We start from the raw sequence: 23,113 nt of genomic DNA on the forward strand, positions 1-23,113 counted from the left end.
AAGGTTATTGAGGTTAATAATAGCATAGGAGCAGAAAAACCCACAAATTCTGTGATTTTAGCTGTTTTTATGCTTTTTTAAAAAAAAAAAATACAGATCCAAAACACAAAACCCAGAACCCAAAACACGGAAGGGTGGTTTTGGAAAAACCAATCCAGATCCAAAACACGAAGAAAGATCCAGATCCAAAACCAAAACACAAAACACGAAAAGTGGCCGGTGCACACCCCTAATCTAAATAGACACACCCCAAGGAAGGTCTCAGACTATGGGGTCTATTCAGCAAGAGTGACGATGTTGCTCAGATTATTATCCGGCAACATAGTAACAAGTTTTTATCAATTCAGATAATTTATGGCTGCTATTCAGCATTATTTTCTGCAGGGACAGCGGTTGCGGTAACACGCTGTCCCTGCGATGTCACAGAAGGGATTGTTATCATGATTCCGAAAATGATCCCTTCTGTTTGTTCCTCTGCGCATGCTCATTCATGCGCTCGGGAACAGTCTCCGTCCCTGCTTGCGATGAACGCGGAGGGGTAAGTACAGCTCCAGACTGTCCAAATTGACATGTGTATACAGGCTTTATACTGTCCTGTATACATGTATATTTATGGGGCATATCCAATTACCCGCGGGACCTCTCCCGCGAGTAATTGGGGCTTGAAAGTCCCGCGGCACGGGGTTAAGCTATTCAATAAAATAGCTTTCTCCCCGCGCCGTTACCTCTGTTGTCGCGCGCGGGAACACACTGTTTCTCGCGTGACAAGAGGTGCGAGGTAAAATCAAACAGCGGGGACTCGCTAAATGAATCTCGCCCAGCGCGCCAATTAGCCGCGGGGTAAACCCCGCGGCTAATTGGATATGCCCCTATGTGTTTTTATATTTAACATTTATATATAGATTTAAATACAATTGTGCATAAATATACATGTATACAGACTAGAATAAAGCCTGTATACACATGTCAATCACTTTTGTCAGGTTTAATAGGCTCTAATTGGTCTTACCTGCCGGCGGTCACCGGGAAGCAGGGACGGAGACTGGGCGGTGTTACACGATGCTGCAGGGACTTATGGGAAAATGTCCCTCTGTCCCTGCAGTTTTCGGGAAATGTAAGTATTTTCTTCATGTAACGCCATTCTGAGATGGCGTTTTATATCAAGTAAATATTATTTGAGTGATTTAACGCTTTTTGCTTTGCTTAATAGCAAAAAGCATTAAAAGCACTGTAGAGATCAATGACTGATCCGTACAGTGCGGCACTCAGCGAGACGGGAATCAATGGAGAAGCTAATTGCGTTATCTTCTCCATTATTCCCTTGCTGAATAGGAAAATAATAGTTTCTGTATTTTATATGTAAAAAAAATCATTGCTGAATAGACCCCTGAGGCGGTGATTACTCTGCCTTAAAATTTGCGATGATTCAGATGTGGACGCAAATGTTATCGCAGCTGCATTCTCTCACGGATCGCAGTTGCTAAAATATGCTAATGACTCACTCACCGCCCAGCGCTTAATGACGCCCAATGACAGCATCTCACATCCGCCCCCTATTGCACAAAACCGGAAACACTGAAATCATGGAACGCAGATCAGACGACCCACAGCATCCTGAGTAAGCCTAAGCTGCCGCAGACGCAGCGGATCACCAGACATGCAGACGGCCAGCAAGGATGCAGTGGCTAATTTATGCACGCCCAGAAAACAGTGTTTAAATAGCCCTGACACACCTGCGTTTTTCCAACCACCCCCATTACCTCCCCTAAAAGATATCTACCTGTCACTCACTTTGCGAGCGATTCCCCAGTGCATGCGTGATCGCAAAGCAATCAATGCATATGCGCTGCACGGCTTAGACACATACGCAATGGCAAACAATCGCTTAATCTGCGTAAATATCGCCATTTGCATCCACATCTGAATCAGGCCCATATTGCCTTATTACACATAGTACAATCACTTGTTTCCTTAGTTCTAGAAAAGGAAGTGGATGATTTATCTGCTACAATCCTCCAAATTAATTCCCCAATGAAAACAGCACATCTGCAGTTAACATCCTAATAGCAGCGTAATAGCAGCGTAATGGCAGCCCATCTGCTAAGACTAAGTACTGTCGGAGTGCGTTTGGTTTTGCTGTTTGATGTTCTGCATTCCTGGTAGAAAGCCTGAGCTGCTATAGATCACTCCCAGACTCTCTGCAATAGGCACCTTTAATACTGGAGCTTGAAGATGACTTGTAGAGAACACATTTCATCCAAAAGAGAATTACTTCATTTCAAAAGGACTTTGACTTTGTGCATTTAAAAAGGGGCGACCGTGATATACAGACAGCACTGTTATTGTCATCGGAGGTTTCATTTTTATCATTCTTCCAATCTTCGAATTTCTGTAAACTAGCCCAGTAATAAAGTCCTCGGTATCATTATGTATTACATGGTCTTTTCATTAAATTTTATTTTATAAAACAATTACAGAAGATGACGCTTTTCCATAAAGTTATCTACTGTATAAGTCTCCTTCTAGTGGCCACGGTGCAACAATCGCACATTAGGAGCTTGAGTCAGCCGCATCCGCAGAGACAGGCGCGACCTTCGGTATTACACCGACTGCGCATGTGTCTGAAAATGGGGTCTGCGCACCTATCACACGATGCGTCCGCAGTAGCAAGTAGCTCAATCTCAAGCTTAATGTGAAGCAGGCATGGTCTAACGCCAAGCTAAGAAGGACTGGTGCCCGCAGGCCCCTATTTCTGTGCCTCCCCTAAAGCAAAAACATTTTCATGGTTTAAAACCCGACTGCATCCCATCAATTTAAAATAAATGTGCGCAAATGATTAATCCCTAACTAAACCGATGCTTAGAGGATTATGGGCAAAATTTACTAAGCGTCGGTTTGACGGCGGTTTCTATTCTGTTCTAAACCCCGGGGGTTTGGTGGCGGTTTCTATTCTGTTCTAAACCCTGGGGGTTTGGTGGCGGTTTCTATTCTAAGACCCCGGGGGTTTGGTGGCGGTTTTGCAGCAGTTTCTAAATGACAGCCCTGTTCTATTCTATTCTAAAATGTGTTTTGACTGTGGTTTGGCGGCGGTTTTGTTATCTGCAGATTTACTAAGGCCAAAGCCGCTGCAAAACTGCCATCAAAACACATTTTAGAATAGAACAGAACAGGGCTGTCACTTAGAAACCACTGCAAAACCTCCACCAAACCTCCAGGGTTTAGAATAGAATAGAACCCGCCACCAAACCGCCGCTTAGTAAATTTTTCCCAATGTATAAATCACAGGACGGTCCTACATGGTCTTTCCACAAATCCAGGCATGAACAATGTTGGACTGTCCCACTGGGACACAGGTAAATTCACAGACGAGGCCAGTGCCCAAGTGTCCTTCCACTAGCTTACATCACGGCTCCGGGCAGGAAAGTTAGAAGAACATTTTATAATGAAGCTAATTTGTGTCCCCAGCTTTCCTCATCAACATTTCATCCCACGCTGTGGGGTATATTTACTAAAGATCAATTTTAATCCCCCCCCTCCCCCCCCCAGACATGCAGTCACCCGGTGGCAGCGAGCGAAGGTCTCCTCTGTGCAAAATGAAATTTGTTTTGTACTCTACGCTGCATTTCTAAGCACCTTGTTAATACATTTCAGCACCAGGAACAGCGCCTCTGTACAAACAAGTTTATTTTCAGATTTAATTTATTTCTCCAGTTTTGTTGGAAATTTGATTTTTTTTTTAAGATTGACTTGGGGGATGGGGGGTACGGACCCTGTAATTGCAGGAGCCGCACTATGTACCATGTGCCATTAATAAGACAAGTGCTATTATCTCTGCATCAGAGTGTGCACTTTGCTGAGAACAAGTGGCTCCCGAGGAGAAAATCGCTGCACGGGCTGGAAGATTTGTGTGTGATTGCTGCACTAAGTAAGAGAATATTTAAATAGAACAACAGGTTCTACCAGAGAGAAAAAAAAGCTTCCTTTCCCTTCCCGCGCAACAAAAGATCCCAATAATAAATAACCCGCCAGCAAAAAATCTCAGGTCTGTACGTGAAGGAGTCAGTCGTCTCCTTCACTTTATCATGAGAAAGTTTTATTACATTAAGTTATTAAAATGATGACAAATGAATTAAGCCCCAAATGACTGTAATGTAACCCCCCCAGTGCCTAACCCTTACTCTCCTCTTACTGCCTAACCCTCCCCTTACTGCCTAACCCTCCCCCTAGTGCCTAACCCTAACTCTCCTCTTAGTGCCTAACCCTCCCCTTAGTGCCTAACCCTCCACCTAGTGCCTAACCCTAACCTCTTGGTGCCTAACCCTTCCCCTAGCGCCTAACCCTAACTCTCCTCTTAGTGTCTAATCCTCCCCTAGTGCCTAACATTAACCCTCCCCTAGTGCCTAAGCCTAATCTTCCCCTAGTGCCTAAGCCTAACCCACCCTTTAGTGCCTAACACTCCCCTTAGTGCCTAACCCTCCCCCTAGTGCCTAACCCTAACTCTCCTCTCAGTGCCTAACCCTCCCCTTAGTGCCTAACCCTCCCCTAGTGCCTAACCCTGACCCTCCCCTTAGTGCCTAACCCTGACCCTCCCCTTAGTGCCTAACCCTGACCCTCCCCTTAGTGCCTAAGCCTCCCACTAGTGAATAACCCTCCCCTTAGTGCCTAACCATCCTCCTAGTGCCTAACCCTGACCCTCCCCCTAGTGCCTAACCCTGACCCTCCCCTTAGTGCCTAAGCCTCCCACTAGTGAATAACCCTCCCCTTAGTGCCTAACCCTGCCCCTAGTGCATAACCCTGACCATCCCCCTAGTGCCTAACCCTAACACTCCCCCTAATGCCTAACCCTCCCCCTAGTGCATAACCCTGACCATCCCCCTAGTGCCTAACCCTAACACTCCCCCTAGTGCCTAACATTGTGAACATATTGACATTTTGAAGGTGCGACATGGTGCAGGTCAGCACATTGTACCATGTCAACATTCTAGCAGCTGGATGCTGATCTGCGCACTCTGGACACTGAGTGCTGTCTGTGCCGCCTGGATGACACAAACATCAGGTAACTAAAGTAGACAGGAGAACTGGATAACAGGAAACAACACCAAACACCAAACAGTAGAAGTACTCAACTGGATAGTAGAAGTACACCAAACAGTAGAAGTACTCAAACAGTAGAAGTACTCAAACAGTAGAAGTACTCAACTGGATAGTAGAAGTACACCAAACAGTAGAAGTACTCAACTGGATAACGGGAAACAACACCAAAACCGGAAACACGTGAAACGTTATCACCGGCATCGGAGCAGCCTTCACACCAGATGGAAATAGCCGCAGGAACCAATCTAGAACAGAGCAGGGATGATGGACAGTTGATGGGCGGAGTTCAGCGAACGGTCCCCCGGCTTTCGCATGAGTGGCTTGTGACACTCCGGCTGCGGCTGCTGCTCTGACACTGTGTTCTCCCGGCAGAACACAGTAAAGTTTAAAAAAAATAAATAAATCTTCAAACGGAGGTCGGGGTCCGTGGCTGCAGGCTGTGACAGGCGGCCAGGGAGGTGGGAGAGCGGAGCGGAGGAGGGAGGGAGGGGGTGACACAGAATTACCGCAGCTGTAATCAGTGCTGCACATGCGCCGCTTTTGTGAACGTTACGGCTCATGCTTCTGGAGAGGAGGAATGATGAATTCCTCCGGTAATTAGGTAGACCTCCATCCATTTTTAAGTAATGATGAACAGGCCCCTGTATGTCTAATAATAGTGATGATACTTTTATTTATGTAGCATTTTCTCCAATAGGACTCATGACCTGATTTACTATGGATCGCAGATTTGCTTATACGCACGCAGCTGCTAATATCAGCGGTGCTATTTAAATGTTTGCATTCACATTACGATCGCATCCTATAATAAGGACGCCCACTTCCCATTACTCACATCCAGCGGCGGTCCCTACCCTCTTTGATGAGGGAACAAGGTCAGTCACTGCCGGCTCCTGCCTCCTCCTGGACGGGTCTCGGCACCTGCGCAATCGATTTGTCAGGCACCGGGATCGGTACATGCGCACTAGCGGCGGGGGTCGCGCATGTCACAAAGGGCTGCATTGTCTGCAGCTCCAAGGAGCTGGTTAGGGCTGGCGGTAAGGCAGAGTACCAGCTTCCTCCTGAAAGCCGCTCTCTGCCAGTCTGGGACTGCCCGGACTGGCAGTACCAGGGAGAGGAGACACCTCCCCCTGGGGCTGCCGGTTGTATATGTGACTGGCAGGCGGCGCATCCAATAGGAAGCCACTGTCAGTCACACAGTGCAGTCAGTGCACTCATGGACTGCACTGACTACACTGAGGTGGTGGACTTTGCTGGGGGGGCTGCAACCTCGCAACATCCGCCACTGCTCACATCCTTATACTAGGGCAACATAGCGAAAAAATTGGTAACATCGAGTAACATCGGACCCATATGTACACTTGCACAAGCCCTGATCTTACTCAGAAATTGCTACCAGCCACGCACCCTATCAGTGCTATGGCTGCTTATGGCCACGCAGTGGATCATTTATCTACGCCCCTGCAACGGTGTTGCAATGCACTGGCACGCCTGCGTTCGGCCGACCACCCCTCGACACCACCCACAAACAGCACTTCCTATCAATTACTTTGTTCTGAGTCTGCGTAGCCTCTGCAATCGCAGTTCTATTTGCAGTTGCTAGTCTGCGCACGCGCACTGCTATGGATACGCATGCGGAGAACGCAACAATCGACCGATTGCGTGCCTCTTTGCAACTGTGATCCAAGATTAATCAGGCCCTCAGTGCGCTTAACAGATAGTAATAGATAGTATGAACATGGGGCCTGATTCAACAAGGATCGCAACTGCGAATACGCACGCAATCGGCCGATTGTTATGCACTGTGCATGCGTACTCGCCGCATGCGTGAACGCTCCACTGCGATCACAGTGGCTACGCAGACCCATCACAGAGTGAGGGACAGGAAGTGCCGTTTGTGGGCCGGGGGGGAGGAGAACCACAGGCGTGCCAGTGCGATTGAATGCCGTTGCATGGGCGTGCATAAATTAGCCACTGTGATGCTCTATGCAGCCTGAAGCCTGATAGCGTGCGTGGAAGTTAGCAATTCCTGAGTAAGGTCAAAGCTTGTGCAAGTGTGCGTGAGGCTGCGATGGTACTCACTGTTACCGAGGGTTTTGCTGTCTTGCTAAACATTATGAAGATTATGAATGTGTGTAAGGTAAAGTGGGCGTCCTTGTGTAGTGCAGCAGCGGCATAGCGATCACAATTGATTAACATACTATCACAGTGAAACTGTGTGCGTAATCGCAATTGCATTTGCAGTTGCGATCTGTAATGAATCAGGGACTCATTGTGCTTAACAGATAGTAACAGATAGTAACACAGTAACAGATAGTAACACATAGCAACAGACAGTAACAGATAGTAACACATAGCAACAGACAGTAACAGATAGTAACACATAATAATAGATAGTAACACATAGCAACAGTTAGTAACACATAGAAACAGATAGTAACACATAATAAAAGATAGTAACACATAGCAACAGTTAGTAACACATAGAAACAGATAGTAACACATAATAATAGATAGTAACACATAGCAACAGTTAGTAACACATATAAACAGATATTAACACATAATAATAGATAGTAACACATAGCAACAGTTAGTAACACATAGAAACAGATAGTAACACATAATAATAGATAGTAACAGATAGTAACACATAGTAATACATAATAATAGATAGTAACACATAGTAATACATAGTAACAGATAGTAACACATAATAACAGATAGTAACACATAATAACAGATAGTAACACATAATAGTAGATAGTAACAGATAGTAACACATAATAACATATAGTAACAGATAGTAACACAAAGAAACAGATAGTAAAACATAATAATAGATAGTAACAGATAGTAACACATAATAACAGATAGTAACACATAGTAACAGATAGTAACACATAATAGTAGATAGTAACAGATAATAGTAGATAGTAACAGATAGTAACAGATAATAATAGATAGTAACACATAATAGTAGATAGTAACTGATAGTAACACATAGTAACAGATAGTAACACATAATAGTAGATAGTAACAGATAGTAACACATAGTAACAGATAGTAACACATAATAGTAGATAGTAACAGATAGTAACAGATAATAATAGATAGTAACACATAATAGTAGATAGTAACAGATAGTAACACATAGTAACAGATAGTAACACATAATAGTAGATAGTAACAGATAGTAACAGATAATAATAGATAGTAACACATAATAGTAGATAGTAACAGATAGTAACAGATAATAATAGATAGTAACACATAATAGTAGATAGTAACAGATAGTAACAGATAATAATAGATAGTAACACATAATAGTAGATAGTAACAGATAGTAACAGATAATAATAGATAGTAACACATAATAGTAGATAGTAACAGATAGTAACAGATAATAATAGATAGTAACACATAATAGTAGATAGTAACACATAATAGTAGATAGTAACAGATAGTAACACATAATAGTAGATAGTAACAGATAGTAACACATAGTAACAGATAGTAACACATAATAGTAGATAGTAACAGATAGTAACACATAGTAACAGATAGTAACACATAATAGTAGATAGTAACAGATAGTAACACATAATAGTAGATAGTAACAGATAGTAACAGATAATAATAGATAGTAACACATAATAGTAGATAGTAACAGATAGTAACAGATAATAATAGATAGTAACACATAATAGTAGATAGTAACAGATAGTAACAGATAATAATAGATAGTAACACATAATAGTAGATAGTAACACATAATAGTAGATAGTAACAGATAGTAACACATAATAGTAGATAGTAACAGATAGTAACACATAGTAACAGATAGTAACACATAATAGTAGATAGTAACAGATAGTAACACATAGTAACAGATAGTAACACATAATAGTAGATAGTAACAGATAGTAACACATAATAGTAGATAGTAACAGATAGTAACAGATAATAATAGATAGTAACACATAATAGTAGATAGCAACATACAATATGAACATGGGGCCTGATTCAGAGATTTTTGCAAACCAGATGCAGCTGTGGCTTCACAGTGACAGACTGAAGTCATTTGGGGATGGGGACAGGACGGAGATGGCCTGTAACTCAGAAAATGGGGATGGATTGGCCCCAGTTTATTGACATGCTGAGGACAGGGTCTCCGCCCTCTGACGCAGATTTTCCGGCCCCAGCAGAGGAGTTCCAGCGGCCATTCTGAGTAACCTTATGATTACGAAGCAAAAGAGAAAGAAAGTACTCTATTTTCTGGGGCACTCAACCTACCTCATAAATAAAATATAGCTTTTACTAGTACACCAATAAAATCATGAGGATGATAAGTTTTATATACAAAAAAACTTTACATACAATACACATAAACACAAAACAACATAGACAAGATCACTGGTCGCAATTGGACCCAGTTGTAAAAACACTGACTGACAGGAGTCAAAAGGATAAGCATATGTCCATAATTATGACTCTTAGTATATCACTGTCAGACAGTAGGCGAAATTTAATCAGAATATAATAATATATACAGGGTGAAAAATCCCTCAATAGCGTACTTTGACCACCTAATACAAACACAGCATGATCAATTAAAAGTTGATGTTAACTTATATACCAGGTAGTATAGGTCCTATAAATAAGGGGTATTGTGTAACACAAAACAATTGGTGTTAATGGTATATATAAACACTGCGAGCAACAAAGTTCTGGGTATAAAATGATATTTAAAGCCTAAAATGGCTATAGATCAGAGTACACAGGTATCCTCCTCAGTAGTTTATCCATATATTGAATCATCTAGAAGATATAAATGGCTATCTCTGCAATATGCAATACTACCAAATGAGGATATGAATGGATAAACAAATTATTCGGTTTTAAATAATTGGAAAAAAAAATGATCAGAATGAGAGTCTCTCTATTCTGTATGGCAGGAATGGCTGATGCAAGGTGTCTTACTGTGTGTATAGAACACCCTATGAGCGGATCCCTTCCTATACATAGAGGTAGAATATAAAGATTATAGGCATCTGCTGTTGTGCAGTACGTTGGGCAAGTGAATCTGGTATGGTCAGTGCAGATCCACTTACATTCGTCCGCAGAATGAGAGTGCCTTAGCAAGAAAAAATGTAAAGAGAACAGTAAAGTATAGAATAGTGTGTGTGAAAAAGGGAAAAATCTCCAGTATTATGATTACTCAGCATATGTTAGCATCACTGCTGCGCCCAAAGTATTTTTATCTTCAATATTACAGTATGCGTCATCAATTCTAGGCATTGCCTATTCTCACCAGTGTAATGCTATGTAATGCTCACCTGGATCCTGCCCCACCACTGCAGACATTTGTTTAAGTGCCCCTGATCATCACAGCAAGTACCCCAGGGGGTACTAGTACCCACAGAGGTATATCACCATGCGCAATTGTTAGCCCATATTGATCTATTCTAGATCATCCACTATGTATCTTAGTCTCCCACCTCAGGCCAGGTGGTCACTGAGGAGCCCGGATTTACTCTTACCTAACGCTCCAATGAGATTTAACTAAGTTTTGGAAACAAGGGTAGTCACTAAAGGCTTATCAGGCCAACACCTCTGATTCATAGTCTAGCAGCGGTGCTGATTTAGACAGCATACAGACGTCTAGCAGGAGAGAAAGGACTAGACCGCAGACGATGCCATCATTTTGCAAGCCCGCGACACCATCTCCAGAGGTAATATCCCGTATAAGAGTAAGCGGAATAAGAATGTTTTGCCAGCTACCTGCAGCGGAATCACTGGATGAGCAGAAATACTTAAGCAAACATTATCTTGTTCAAATACAGCCATAACATCTCTCTATTCCACACATGGTAATGGCTTTGTAATTCAATTATAGCTAGTATTTGTATTGAGGGATTTATCTCCTGCAAATATCTGCACCGGTGCGAATCTGCTCTCATAAATCTTAGGCGCCGAACGAGATTATTCCGCTGAACGTTTCAATAACAAACGGCACTTTCCTATGAGAATGTGTCTGTAGCTCCTAGGGGTAAACGGGACTTTCAGCAGATACGTGGAGCTGACAGAACACTTCGAAGTGAACGCAGCTGCCAGCTCGGGGGATTGTACAAGTGGTAAATAAACGCTTTCCTTGCAAAAATAAATCTAAATATAAAATAAAACAACAAAGTTTTTATTAAATTTTTTTTGTCTATGATGTGTGAAATGGGCAGTATATATATATATATATATATATATATATATTTGTAGACAAAAGTAATTGGACACCCCGTGGAAGTGAAATGCATACCATTGCACATGAGTTCCAAATGGCCACTAAAAACACTTGGTAGGGAGGCCCTTGCACTTGCAGTTCTTCGGAGACAACGAAACAATGTTTGCAGGGTGACGCTGAACTAGTATACAGAAAATTCAGTAACCTGGATGGACTGGCCAGCTCAGAGTCCAGATCTTAACCCCGTTGAGAACCTCTTGGACGAATTGGAGCAATGGGTCCATTCTAGGTCAACTCTACCTTCTTCAGTGTCACAGTTGGCCACTGTACTTAAGGCGAAATGGTAATACCTACCGCTTGCTGTTGTCCAGGAACTTGCGGACAGTTTGCCAAGAAGGCATACATGCCTACTCTCCCGATTCAGCTGGGAGCCTCCCGAAAATTGGGAGCCTCTGGAAAAGTAGGCAAGCCTTCCAGCCCCTCCAGTCCTCCCTGCAAGTAAGCCACAAACAGCCACATCGGGGTGGGGGGGCTGATTTGCGCTGAATTGCGTCATCATGACCCCGCCCCCTGTTTCGCAATGGTGGAAATCTCAGCATTGTGTAGAGGTGGTGGGGCCAAAATGCAGTTATTGTGTGGTCAGGCCCCTAGCTCCGCCCCTAAATACAGAGTAATGTGCCTGGCTGCGCCCCCTATGCCGGTCCCGCCCCCCTGCTAAGCAAACCTGGCTGCTCCTTCCTGGAGGGGGCAGCCAGAATGTCAGAAATTATGCAAGAAGGGTTTCTGCAGTAATCACTGCATGTGGTGGACCCACAAAGTATTGTCAATAAAATCTCGATCTATTTGCTAATACATATTTACTATTAAACCTTGTATCGTAGAGGTGCTTTACGGTTTCACCTTAATTTCTGATACGAGGCGCCATTTTCCTGAAGACCAGACCAGCTCTGAATTTCCTGACTTTTACACATAGCTGTAACTGCTAATTTGTGTATAGCCTATTTATTTATTTGATATCAGTAAAATCATGGAGGCTCTGACTTAGTAACATTAATGGTCTCTAAGATACATTCTAAATATATCCTTGTTTCCAATGAAATGAGAGGCTGCAGTGTCAGGAATTTTAGTGCAGTCACAACAAAATGGCTTCCTCCCCTGAGGTGGCAGGTGTAATAGCCTGCGAGTTGGAGGCAGACGTGGGATTTCGGCAATTTAGCCGCTGTATTTAACCTAGCAATTTTATCAAAGGCAAAACCAGGTTGGTTTTGTCTTCAAAAATATTGCTGTGTAAAATGCAGCATCTAAAAACACAAAAATCTCACAACTCGCCGGCTATCGCTGCACATGTACCCCTGAGTCTACACCACCAGATCCATTGTAAATGTTTACATCTTTTATTAGTTAGTAGCCAGGGCTGTAGTGTTGACAGATGCGTATCTTATCATCTCTGCTATGTCTGTGCTTTGTTATGTTCATTTACATTATTTTGAAAGCTTGGTGATTGATTCGCTAACATTTTGAAAGATTTTTGGGTGGGCAAAATCGATGCTTTGCCCCCCTGCTCATACGTGCCAGCAAGAATGAGAGGAGACCTATTGATTCATTGATTGTTTGGCTAAAATGAAACCCAATGCCATTAATTCAGACCTCCGTATCCACTGATAGCTGGAAGCGCAGGCTACTCTGTAATCCAGCCTGTGATACTGAGGCACCGATTTGCAGGAATAGATAATTACAGTAAATGATTGGGAAGGGAGATGGGAGAATTTGGTACTTTACCTATTGTGGGCGTGAACACGAAAAATACCCGATGCGGGAGCGTGTTATGGGACTGTCGTGGGCGTGTTATGGGAGTGTCGTGGGCGTGTTATGGGCGTGTCTATATAACCAGCTGCGTTCTCAGGGTATTATTTATATGTTACCCTTCCCCAGTTTAACGGCATAGACAGCATTGCTCAGTAGTGGTGACATATTTACAGAAAACAGTACAAATATCTGTATTTTCTTGTGATATGAATTAATAACTGATCTGTAATACAGTACATGCACTGGGCCTCATTCACAGATTTGCGCTAATCCCGTTGCAACTGCAAATGTCGCAGTTGCCAGGAGACGTATTGAGACGCCCACTGGCAGCTTTGCAAACCCAGCCATCTGCGCAAAAAGTCGCTGCAGCTGCATAAAATGTTGCAACATCGGCTGCAGTTCAATCGATCATCGGCCATCTGAGTAGCCGTCGGGACGACGGAACTATGACGCCGGCACCAGTGAAGCTGCGTACATAGACGCAGTTGCTGGATCCGATGCTCCTATAAAACAGCCGCAACACGTCCGCGTTTTTCTCACCACCCCTGCGCTAACACCCACGTGGCCATAACTGTCAGTCACTCTGCGACTAAGGCCCTCATTCAGAGCCGTACGCTCTGAGCAGAGCGCACGCTCTGAATGAGGGCCGCCCTCCATAATTCTGGAGCGTCCTCCTGGACGCTCGTATAGCTGTGGGTCACCACCCACAGCCTATACGAGCATGCAGTTTCATGGCCGCGATGGTCGTGACCATCGCGACCATCGAAACTGCGTACAAAAGCCTGTGGTTGAGTTTTTCAACCACAAGGCTCGGAGTGATTTTGACTCTATCAGAGCCAAAATCACTCCCACTGACATCACTAGTGATGTCAGTGGGCCGGCTTCTGACGGGAGGCGTTCCTTTGGGAACGCCCCCGTCAGGGAGGCACGCCCCCGGCACGCCCACCAAAGGGGGCGTGCTGTCAGTCAACATCGACAGCACGCCCCCTTTGAGAAGACACTACGAGCGAAGGAAAATCCTTCGCTCGTCGCATCTGGCGCATGCGCACGACGGAGCTCCCTCCGTCGTGCGCATGCTCAGTGCCGAACATCGACCCACTTGCGAGCGGACAGCCGCTCGCGAGTGGGTCTGAATCAGGCCCTAAGTCCTTTGGGGGTTATTCAGACCCGGTCGTTAGCGCCGATGCGCTCGGTCTGGGTCGATGGCCCCCCACAGAGCATGCGCACAACGGCGCCGGTGCCGTCGTGTGCATGCGTGAGACCCGCTACGACCGACAGCGCTGGTCGTAGCGGGTCTCGATCCAAAGGGGGCGAGCTGTCGATGTTGATTGACAGCTCGCTCCATTTGGAAGGCGGGCCGGGGGGGTGGCAGCCCAAACGGGGGCGTTCCCATGGGAACGCCTGCCGTTTGGGGGAGGCCACACTGACATCACTAGTGATGTCAGTGGAGAGCTTCCGGCTCAGACAGAGCCAGAAGCTCTCCGGGGCTTACGACAAGGGAGACCCTACCCTAGGGTCTCGTCGTAAGCCCCGATGGTCGCGATGGTCTCTGACCATCGCGACCATCACCTGAGCAGTCGTTAGAGCTGTGGGTGTTAACCCACAGCCAAACGACCGCAACAGAGGTGGGCGGTCAGGATGCAAGTGGCCGCACAGGTCTTCGGTAACATAGAGCTGGCACCTTGGTACTGCGGACACAACTACTTTGCATGCGCAGGTTTTCTGTAACATGGTGTATGCAAATCTCCAGGAAAATGGCCAAGGTGCCGTTGATTTGCGCTGCTGTTGCAATGCCGACATGGGTCTCTGGAGAGGTAACTATTAAACATGGGTGCAGGGTGAGCGGTGTGTGGGCCCCTGTGTGCACAGCAAACCCTGCACTCATTGTAGATACACCAATGCCCACAGTATGTGGCAGTGTTGGCTAAACTTGATATTCCAGCTGTTGGGGAACTATATATCCCAGCATGCCCTGCCACAGTTTTAGCATGCCCTAATAGCAAAACTGTAGCAGTGCATGCTGGGTTATGTAGTTCCATAACAGCTGGAGTGTCAAGGTTAGCCAACACTGGTATGTGGTATCCTTTGATAAATAGCTACAAATCTTACCTCTGGTGAAAGCAGATATTGACACCAGAGATAGGGCTTCTCTGCTTTATGGAGTGGCATAAATAGATTCCTAAATGCGTATTCTGGCAGACGGGGCCATTTCACAAAGGTGCAAAGTTCTGGTCATACAACTTTACAGTTGCGCATTTGCTCCGCCATTTTGTATACCTTACTCTCTGTGAGAGAATGGTCAGTGCAATTAGCTGTGAGGTTTGGCTGAGGTGGGAGTAAGAACGTGGTACATTTTGTGGCCACGTGTAGAATGGATTTACAGTAGGAGTAGTCTTTTGATATAAATTGGATGGTGATAAAGTTCCAACCAATCAGCTCCTAACTGTCATTTTTCAAGCACAGTCTGTGATATTACAGTTACTAGCTGATTGGTCGGTACTTTATCTCCATCCACTTTATCTATCTCTATGCTTTAATATATAATGGGCAGGACAGACGGTGTAATGGTTAGCATTACTGCCTCACAGCACTGAGGTCATGGGTTCAATTCCCACTACGGCCCTAACTGTGTGGAGTTTGTATGTGCTTGCGTGGGTTTCCTCTGGGTGCTCCGGTTTCCTCCCACACTCCAGAAAAATATACTGGTAGGTTAATTGGCTCCCAACAAAATTAACCCTAGTGTGTATTTGTGTGCGCATGTGATAGGGAATATAGGCCCTGATTCAGACCCACTCGCGAGCGGCTGTCCGCTCGCAAGTGGGTCGATGGTCTGCACTGCGCATGCGCTCGTAGTGTCTGATCAAAGGGGGCATGCTGTTGATGTTGATTGACAGCACGCCCCCTTTGGTGGGCGAGCCTGCCAGACGGAGGAGTTCCCAAGGGAACGCCTCCAAAGAGCCAAAATCACTCCTGATAGAGCCAAAATCACTCCTGGCCTTGCGGTTGAGAAACTCAACCGCAGGCTTCTGCTCGCAGTGGCGATGGTCGCGATGGTCACCATCATCCTGCACGCTCGTATATGCTGTGGGTGGTGACCCACAGCTATACGAGCGTCCAGGAGGACGCTCCATATTTATGGAGGTGGGCCCTGATTCAGAGCGAGCGCTCTGGTCAGAGCGTCCGGCTCTGAATCAGGACCATAGATTGTAAGCTCCACTGGGGCAGGGAGTGATGTAAATGGACAAATATTCTCTGTAAAGCACTGCAGAATATGTGTACGCTATATAAATAACTGGTAATAAAAAAAAAAAAATAATAATATATCTCCCCCATAGTAATATACTTTGAATAGCTATATATTCCTGGAAGACCTTGTCCCATTGCCCCCTCTAACCTATTTTGTCTTTGCCCCTATGTGGGGTAACCCCCTGCCTCAGGCTCCAGCTATGATTAGGGTCAGAGTGTACCATATATTAGGCACAGATCAATCACATAAACCCAACGTTCCCTGACCTCCCGGGAATGAAGGAGTTACACTGACATCCTGGCACCGTTATTATAATGAGACAGCCGCCTTCTCTTGCACAATATCATTTACATTTTCTGTACGGTCTGTGTATAGATTTCTGTAATTTCTCTTGGAATATTTTCATAGCTACAAACTGGCACTGAAATGCGTGGGAGAAACCTTTATACTTTTCCTAAAGCTGTCACCATTTCAAGTGATTCCTAGCAAAATAGGGTACAGAACGCACCAGCCCTATTCAGCTTCTTCTGAATACATTAAATATCTTCATGTATAATCAAGAAACAGCAGCTAATAGCTGCAATGCTGTTCCTCAGCTCAATATTCACAGACGCTCGCAGGCTATTTATAATAAGATAGCGCTTAGGCTGCTCGTCTCCAGATCCCAATATTCTGCAGAAACAATTAGCTGAATGGTCTGTGGGCCTCATTCAGAGCCGCTCGCAAGCGCACAGCGCACGTAAGCGGCTCGATGTTTATGGTCTGCGCACGTGCCGCGTCCTGCGTACGCATGCGCGAGCCCCGACGAGCGACTGAGCTTCAGTCGCTGCAGGGCTCGCTACAAGACGGGGCGGTTGTCGATGGTGAGTGACAGCTCGCCCCGTTTTTTGTAGGCTGGGAGGGGGGGTGGTTGGGCAAAAGCAGGCGTTCCCAGAGGAACACCTACCGTTTGAGGGCGGACCTACTGACATCACTAGTGATGTCAGTAGTGGACTTCCTGCAGGAAGTCCACTCGGGCTTGCGGGACCCGAGACCCTACCACAGGGTCTCGTCGCAAGCCCGATGGTCGCGATAATCGCGACGGACTAAATAAAAGAAAAGAAACACTCCCTGATTCAGAGCGAACGCACGCCAGCAGCGAGCGGCTCTGAATCAGGCCCTGTGCTTCCCATTTTATAGTGAATTAATAAGATGAAAGCCCTTGTACGGCGTAAATGCATCACCTAAAGTCCTGCAAAGTGACGCAACGCTGGCGACCCTACGAGGCTACTAAACCGTATTTCATGTGTGGGGAGCTTGGAGAAATCTAGCCATTGTGACCCCCATATTTATAGCTAAATGGCATCATAATAATACAACAAATGTGCGTGCTGTTCATCTACCCCTGAAAGTGGCTCCGCCTTTGTGGGCGGGTTGAAAACACTGCACAGATCATACTGATCTGTGCAGGCTTAACTACGTATAAAAAATACAATAAATAGTTTATAAATATATAAAAAAAATAGGAGAGGGCAGAGGAGGATTGCCTGTTGTTTCCCGGGGTTAGTGTCTAAGGTTTTACCTACAGCAGCTCCATATGCTGGCACTGCCCCGTGTGTGAGTGTGTATGCTGGCACTTGTGTGTGCATGCTGGCACTGGTGTGTGTGTGTGTGTGTATGCTGGCACTTCTGTGTGTGTGTAATGTGTGTGTATGCTGGCACTGGTGTGTGTGTGTGTATGTATGTGTGTGTATGCTGGCACTGGTGTGTGTGTGTGTGTGTGTGTGTGTATGCTGGCACTGGTGTGTATGTGTGTGTGTGTGTGTGTATGCTGGCACTGGTGTGTGTGTGTGTGTATGCTGGCACTGGTGTGTGTGTGTGTGTGTATGCTGGCACTGGTGTGTGTGTGTGTATGCTGGCATTGGTGTGTGTGTGTGTGTGTGTGTGTGTGTGTGTGTGTGTGGGTGTATGCTGGCACTGGTGTGTGTGTGTATGTGCTGGCACTGGTGTGTGTGTATGCTGGCACTGGTGTGTGTGTGTGTGTGTGTGTATGCTGGCACTTGTGTGTGTTTGTGTGTGTGAACTGGCACTGGTGCGTGTGTCTCTAGGCTGGCTTTGAACCCTGTGTGTGTTTGTCTGCAGGGTGTGTGTGTGTGTGTGTGTGTGTGTGTGTGTGTGTGTGTGTGTGTGTGTCTGTAGGATGGCACTGACCCCTATGTTTTCACTGGCACAACTTAGAAATATAATTTTATATTAAACAGGCAGGTCAGAATAATCCACAAATATGCTTATGGAAAGTTGAAATATTAGCTGCATCATATGTTTCTAATCCTAGAAACATATGGTTTAGACGGTAGACAAGAACTATTTGCCAATCTAGTTGCCACTTTTGCCCAAAAGTGGAGGTTTAAAAAATAATTTGTTAGCGTACTCATATTGGTTAAGTCAACCAGAGTCAAATACTGGGGCTGATTCTGGCACGGATGCAATGCCAGTTATCATTTAAATGAGTGATATTTTATGTCTGCACATGTCACCCTTTCACAAACCCCACCTGGCAGCCTGCTGCATTTAGTACTTTTATTTTACCAGCCACTGCAGGACACACCGCTGTGCGGCATTCGATATGCTCATAGGTGGAGCTAGACATGCCTTTTGGGCAGAGCATGACACGCCCCCTAGGACCCACGTAGCACTTATCGCAGCGCATTCTAATATCGTTTATAGTCTCCCTGAAACTGTTTTTCAAAAGTAGGCAAGTATGCATCACTCCAGTGTTCTAATGGTACATTGTGTTTGCTAAGCTCGTTAGAAGACTAATGGATGATTAGAAAACCCTTGTGCAATGATGTTACCACAGCTGAAAACGGGTTTGCTCGTTAGAGAAGCTATAAAACTGGGCTTCCTTTGAGCTAGTTGAGTATCTGGAGCATTACATTCGTGGGTTCGATTATACTCTCCAAATGGCCAGAAAGAGAGAACTTTCATGTGAAACTCAACAGTCTATTCTTATTCTTAGAAATGAAGGTTATTCCATGAGAGAAATTGCCAAGATACTGAACATTTCCTACAACGGTGTGTACTACTCCCTTCAGAGAACAGCACAAACAGACTCTAACCAGAGTACAAAGAGAAGTGGGAGGCCCCGGTGCACAACTGTGCAAGAAGACAAGTACATTAGAGTCTCTAGTTTGAGAAATAGACACCTCACAGGTCTTCAACTGGCAACTTCATTAAATGGTACCCGCAAAACGCCAGTGCCAACGTCTACAGTGAAGAGGCGACTCCGGGATGTTGGCCTTCTAGGCAGAGTGGCCAAGAAAAAGCCATACCTGAGACTGGCCAATAAAAGGAAAAGATTAATATGGGCAAAAGAACACAGACATTGGACAGAGGAAGATTGGAAAAAAGTGTTATGGACAGACGAATCGAAGTTTGAGGTGTTTGGATCACACAGAAGAACATTTGTGAGATGCAGAACAAGTGAAAAGATGCTGGAAGAGTGCCTGGTGCCATCTGTCGAGCATGGTGGAGGTAATGTGATGGTCTGGGACTGCTTTGGTGCTGGTAAAGTGAGAGATTTGTACAAGGTAAAAGGGATTTTGAATAAGGAAGGCTATCACTCCATTTTGCAACGCCATGCCATACCCTGTGGACAGCGCTTGATTGGAGCTAATTTCCTCCAACAGGACAATGACCCAAAACGCACCTCCAAATTATGCAAGAACTATTTAGGGAAGAAGCAGGCAGCTGGTATTCTGTCTGTAATGGAGTGGCCAGCGCAGTCACCAGATATCATCCCCATTGAGCTGTTGTGGGAGCAGCTTGACCGTATGGTACGCAAGAAGTGCCCATCAAGCCAATCCAACGTGTGGGAGGTGCTTCAGGAAGCGTGGGGTGAAATTTCTTCAGATTGCCTCAACAAATTAACAGCTAGAATGCCAGAGGTCTGCAATGTTGTCATTGCTGCAAAAGGAGCATTCTTTAGTATTGACTATGGGGGTCATTCAGACCCACTCGCGAGCGGCAGTCCGCTCGCAAGTGGGTTGATGTTCCCCACTGCGCATGCGCACGACGGAGGGAGCTCCGTCGTGCGCATGCGCGAGACCCGGCGAGCGAAGGACTTTCCTTCGCTCGGAGTCTCGCATCAAAGGGGGCGTGCTGTCGATGGTGAGTGACAGCACGCCCCCTTTGGTGGGCGTGCTGGGGGCGTGCCTGCCAGACGGAGGCGTTCCTATGGGAACGCCTACCGTCTGAAGCCGGCCCCACTGACATCACTAGTGATGTCAGTGGGAGTGATTTTGGCTCTGATAGAGCCAAAATCACTCCTGGCCTTGCGGTTGTGAAACCCGACCACAGGGTTTCACTCGCAAGTCCGATGGTCGCGATGGTCAAGACCATCGCGACCATCTTGTTGCACGCTCGTATATGCTGTGGGTGGTGACCCACAGCTATACGAGCGTCCAGGAGGACGCTCCATTTTAATGGAGGAGGGCCCTGATTCAGAGCGAGCGCTCTGGTCAGAGCGTCCGGCTCTGAATCAGGGCCTATATGTTCTATTCATTTTGCAACTCATTTGATAAATAAAAGTCACTTTTCATGTAAAACACGAAATTGTCTGGGTGACCCCAAACTTTTCAACGGTAGTATATATATTGCTCATGTGAATGACTCCATTGATACTGGGTTCATATTAATGCCACAGTCAGACAGCCGCGACTATTACACAGCATCTGTTTAATCGGGTCCCACTCTTCTATCACAGTTCTGGGTCATTTTAGTTTATTACTCTCAGCCCTTTTCCCTTCACTGCCCCTTCTACCATCGATGGCAAAACCATCCATAATCATTGATGGTCCATGGCTATCCCTACTGCTGAAACCCTCAACAGTTTAGTAGCTACACTTACTAAGTCTCCTAACACTGACTTTGGTCAATGTCAATACCTAGAATGGAGAAAGACACTAGACGACCTTTTCCATGGTTGGTGCAGTGGAGAGTAATAAGGAGAAAATAGTGTTGAGCGTAAGCAGGAAATAGACAATGGATATATACAGTACAGTACATCGTCCCATTGGAGTCATCACTAGGGAGGGTTAGTGACAGCATCTTACCAGTAAAATCGATTTGGTGTCACAGACTCGCTGAGAAGCAGCCAACGCCTCCCAAACTCCGATGAGCTGTACAGCTGTGGGGGAGAGAGATGAGGGAGTCAGAAGTTTTCAGTAGATTAGTATAGAAGTTGAACATGTTATAGTGAATTACATTGTTCATTTCAGGACCATTCAACCTCTTGAACAACTGCCCCTCCTATGTAGCAAACAGTAGGGGTCTCCACTTTGCATCGTGCTACTTGTTAAAAGTTGTTGGACTGCACCATTTCTTTCTACAGGGAGAAGGGATGTTTCAGCACTGGAGGATGTCGCACCCTACCTATCTAAAGATGAATTTAGCCCACGCAGGCAAGTTCTTGTTAAATAAATATATCCGCATACAAAACTATAGGGACAACTGCTGTGGTGGCTGACGGGCGGAAATCAGGAGATATCTCCTGATTTTCTATTTTGAACAAGTACTGGACACTGCCCTTAACATACTAGCCAACTCTCCCTGATATAGCCGTAATTGCCCCCATTATGAAGCTGTTATATATAAAAATGACAGAGATATATACATTCAAATGGGATCATTAGTATAATTTCCCTGCATTGGGTATAAGGCACAATGATCCCTATGGCTACATGTATTAGTATAATTTCCCTGCATTGGGTATAAGGCACAATGGGCCTGATTCAGAGCCGTTCGCTATTTGTGGTCGCTCATTTAAAAACAAGGGGTGGCTATTCAAATGATCCGTACGCACATTGCAGTCTGTTCACACCTCTAAGTCTGAACGAGCGAGCAAAACATACGCTCGTTTATTTGTTAAAAACGCCCCCTGGCCGCTCGCATCCTACGTCATGTCCGCTATTTATTAGATTAATCGAGTACATCGACCAGCGTATGAACTGCTCGCTATTCTTGTGGTTGGTGTTTGCTACCACAAATTTGCGAGCAGTTCTGGCTATAAAATAACCCAGTGACGTGGTCAATGACGCTGCTGTTTTAAATATGCACACCCATAAAACGCCCGTTTTGACCTTTAAGCACGCCTGCGTTCGGATCTCCACTCCCCATTTTCAAGCACCTTCCCCTGTTACCACCCACATACGCCTCATTCTGTCACTCAAAATAGCAGGCCCTCGCTATATTGCGTACCAACGATTTTCGGCCGCACTGACTGGTTCGCGCATGCGTACTAAAAACCGTACGCATGCGCAGATGTGCAAACATCGCTCGGAACGAGCGTACTGCCGCTAACGAGCGGCTCTGAATGAGGGCCAATGATCCCTATGCATACATGTATTAGTATAATTTCCCTGCATTGGGTATAAGGCACAATGGCCCTCATTCAGAGCCGCTCGTTAGCGGCAGTATGCTCGTTCCGAGCGATGTTTGCACATCTGCGCATGCGTACGGTTTTTAGTACGCATGCGCGAACCAGTCAGTGCGGCCGAAAATCGTTTGTACGCTATATTGCGAGTGCCTGCTATTTTGAGTGACAGAATGAGGCGTATGTGGGTGGTAACAGGGGAAGGTGCTTGAAAATGGGGAGTGGAGATCCGAACGCAGGCGTGCTTAAAGGTCAAAACGGGCGTTTTATGGGTGTGTATATTTAAAACAGCAGCGTCATTGTCCACGTCACTGGG

General features: G+C 45.5%; 1 protein-coding gene across 1 annotated transcript in view; it reads right to left on the reverse strand.

Annotated features, from left to right (window-relative positions):
- SORCS1 (sortilin related VPS10 domain containing receptor 1) overlaps window positions 1–23,113 on the reverse strand; it is a gene marked incomplete at its 3' end in the record, with an annotated part of 674,820 nt that overhangs the window by 74,395 nt on the left and 577,312 nt on the right. Inside the window, exon 5 of the mRNA XM_088465805.1 lies at window positions 21,479–21,552. Within this exon, the coding sequence (XP_088321931.1) occupies window positions 21,479–21,552 (74 nt within the window). The remainder of the gene's footprint in view (window positions 1–21,478; window positions 21,553–23,113) is intronic.

This window comes from Taudactylus pleione, unplaced genomic scaffold (assembly GCF_031769625.1).
Source record: "Taudactylus pleione unplaced genomic scaffold, aTauple2 ptg000008l, whole genome shotgun sequence".
Taxonomy (NCBI): Eukaryota; Metazoa; Chordata; class Amphibia; order Anura; family Myobatrachidae; genus Taudactylus; species Taudactylus pleione.